At 46.0% G+C, this 3,122-nt stretch overlaps 1 protein-coding gene across 1 annotated transcript in view; it reads right to left on the reverse strand.

The window, feature by feature from the left end:
* The window catches only part of st8sia3.S (ST8 alpha-N-acetyl-neuraminide alpha-2,8-sialyltransferase 3 S homeolog), a 21,785-nt gene extending 19,988 nt beyond the window's left edge, over nt 1-1,797 (reverse strand). The window contains exon 1 of the mRNA XM_018244555.2: nt 1,059-1,797. Within this exon, the coding sequence (XP_018100044.1) occupies nt 1,059-1,237 (179 nt within the window). The 5' untranslated portion in view covers nt 1,238-1,797. The remainder of the gene's footprint in view (nt 1-1,058) is intronic.
* Nucleotides 1,798-3,122: the final 1,325 nt, after the last annotated feature.

Here is a 3,122-nt window from a genome sequence, read left to right on the forward strand (position 1 = left end):
GCCCAAACAGTCCCCACCACCCCACTAAATACTGACTTTCTATGGGACCTTATAGCAGCCCCTCTGGCATTTGCCAGAACCCACAGATTGCCAGTCCGGGCCTGACAGAAAGCCTCAACGGCTGAACGTGTGCTTTAAATCTGTGCTTTAGACAGTTCCCGGCCTTCCCAGGGTGCTCCGCGCCACCCATCACCTGATCGGTGAAAATCAGCACCTGGACAGCTCCCAACAGGGACACAATGGAACCAGACCTCAATGCCATCAAGTGCTCTCTCCCTGCTGCAACAGCCCTTAAAAGACATTTTACATAAAACAGTTTTCCTCTGCCCCAAATTATTAGGGTGAACCCCAGCAGCAGGACCCTCCATCCTTGGTTTAGCTATTCTGCTATTGGGAGTTGCATGCCAAACATTATATTCATAGGGACCAGTATCCCTTGATGCTCTATTAGAGCGACTATCCTCCTATAGAAGAATCCATTGAGCAGTTCCTGTGTGTTGACTGGCTGAATGAATCAAACGCTGGCCTCCTCTTTCTAATGGGAACAAGACCCCCTAGACATTAGTATTCAGAGCGCATGCGCCACAGCAGATATATGAGTCACACTCCATACAAGTGATTGTGAGCAGCACTGCCAAGTGCAGTAATGGCTTTGACTAGTGATGAATACACATATATATATATATATATATATATATATATCTATACACACATATATACACATATATATACAGGACCAGACTGGCAATCTGTGGGTTCTGCCAAATGCCAGAGGGGCTGCTGTAAATTGCCATAGACAGTCACTATTTATTGGGCTAGTGGGGGGCTGCTTGGGCCTCTGTGTACTTGGAATAAATAGAAAAAAGCCTATTGGGAATCCCAGTCCAGACCTGTATATATACAACACACACATATATATATATATTATACACACACACACACACACATATATATATATATGTTATATACACACACATATATACACATATATATATATATATATATTATATACACACACATATATTACATACACACACCCAGCTGTCAGTGTTACTCACCGAAATCCCGCGTGGAACATGTACATACGGGGCCCCCCGGCACTGACATATTTGGGGGTGGTGAAGAGATTCTCCTTCTTCAGGGACACGTAACTAATGAGGGACAGAATGAGGAGGGCGACGCTCAGCATGACCAGTCCCAAGACACTCGCGACCCGGACCATCTTGCAGATTCTCATCCCTGGGGGGTCGGCGGCGGCGGCACAAAACGCTGAATTGTCAGTGGCCCATAAGTAGCGGCAGGCGGCGGCGGCTGCAAAACGCTGAATTGTCAGTGACACATGAGAAGCGGGAGGCGGCGGCTCTGAGCGCTCGGGAAGCGGGAGGCAAATATCAATCGCGGGATAATCCACATAAAGCGAAGGGAGAGCCCGAGCAGCAAGAAGATTTAGGCAGAAAATGGAGGGCTGAGCCGCAGCCGAGTGGAAATGGCAGCTGGTTGCGTTAGTGATACGTGTGAGCTCATTTGCCCCCTCATTGTGCTCCTCACAACTGCCACTCACTGCTCCTCACAACTGCCACACACTGTCCTCACAACTGCCACACACTGCTCCTCTGAGCCGACATGGGGGTCCCCTTACCTCGCTCGTTCATTGGGGGTCGGGGGAGCAAAGAGGGAGAGACAAGGGAAAGGAGCCAAAAGTAATCCCCCCTCACTGCCGGCCCATCCATATACATGAGGAGGGCTCTGTACTTGTGTATAGGAGCAGCTGTTGCCAAGGATGGGATTCTCCTCTGCAAAAGCTCTTCCTAAGCTCTCTCTTCTCTTAACTCCTTGCAACATTTTACACTGGCTCTACTGGCCCAACATGCACCCCAGCAGCTGCTTCTCAGCCTCAGCTCTCAAAAGAAGGGGGAGCTGGGAGTTGTAGTTCAACAGGTAGCCCAATAGCTCTTTCTCAACCACAGCTCTCAGAGGGATGTTGGGAGATTTAGTGCATCAGGCAGTTCTTTCTCAAGCACAACTGTCAGAGGGGATGCTGGGAGGTGTAGTGCATCAGGCAGCCCAACAGCTCTTTCTCAACCACACAACTCTCAAAGGGGATGCTGGTTCTTGTAGTTCATCAACTACTGGAGGGAGCAGGAAACCTACCAATGCTCCAAGGAGCAGCTGTTAGCAAGGATGGGATTCTGCACCGCATTAGCCCTTTCTTAGTTTCTTTGCTTTCTTTATTGGGCAGCCTCCCTTATGCTGATTGGCCCTATCAGAGATGGTCAACATGCAACATTAGAGGAGCTGTCGTGGATCCACATCTCTGTACTTTGATATGGGCCGAAGGGTTAATATTCTAAGACTTCGTCTAAAAGGGAAGAGGCTAAAATTTGGAATGGGGAGAGGCTGTCAATAGAAAGCTGTCCATGGGATAACTGATAGCTATATAATAAACAAAGTCATGGATATCCTGTCATTTATATCCTTGTAAATGGCTCTTAGTGATGTCATCAGTTATAAATAGAGCTTAGTGATGTCATTTTTGTCACATGACTCACTAAAACTTGTGTATTATAATAAATAAAGTACCCCTTGTTGGAAAATATTAGATGTAACTAACCTTAGAGCTCCAGCTCCAACTAACCTTAGGCCTTCGGCCTTGTACTTTTATATGGTCATGGAACTCGTCAGTGACTTATAATATCCTTATATTTTACAATAGGGGGTACTTTATTCACTATATACTTATATATGGCAGCTGGCTTTAAGTTGCCTCCCTTAAATGTCATTATGGTCCATCTATATATTTTTGGGTTATTTCTTTCACTGAGGTTTGGCTAATGCAGAGCAGTCATCGTGGGCTACCCTTTACTTGGTCTTGGGTTTGTGATGGTGACTTGGAGAGCGGAGGTTCTTTTAAAGGAGACATATAGAATAAATGAAAAAACCCTAATTGTGTAGGCAATTATAAGTAATATATGGTGTTGCTTTTACATGGTGCTAAAAATTAATATTATCTTTAAAAATAGCCCCTTTATTGTAGTTCCCTATAGATGTTCTCTGGTCCCTGTCTGTGTTTCAAATGAGGGATGGGCGTGTCCTAACAGTCCCTGCCAGAAGCATAGTAGGAG

The sequence above is a fragment of the Xenopus laevis genome, chromosome 1S, assembly GCF_017654675.1.
Source record: "Xenopus laevis strain J_2021 chromosome 1S, Xenopus_laevis_v10.1, whole genome shotgun sequence".
NCBI classification, from domain to species: domain Eukaryota; kingdom Metazoa; phylum Chordata; class Amphibia; order Anura; family Pipidae; genus Xenopus; species Xenopus laevis.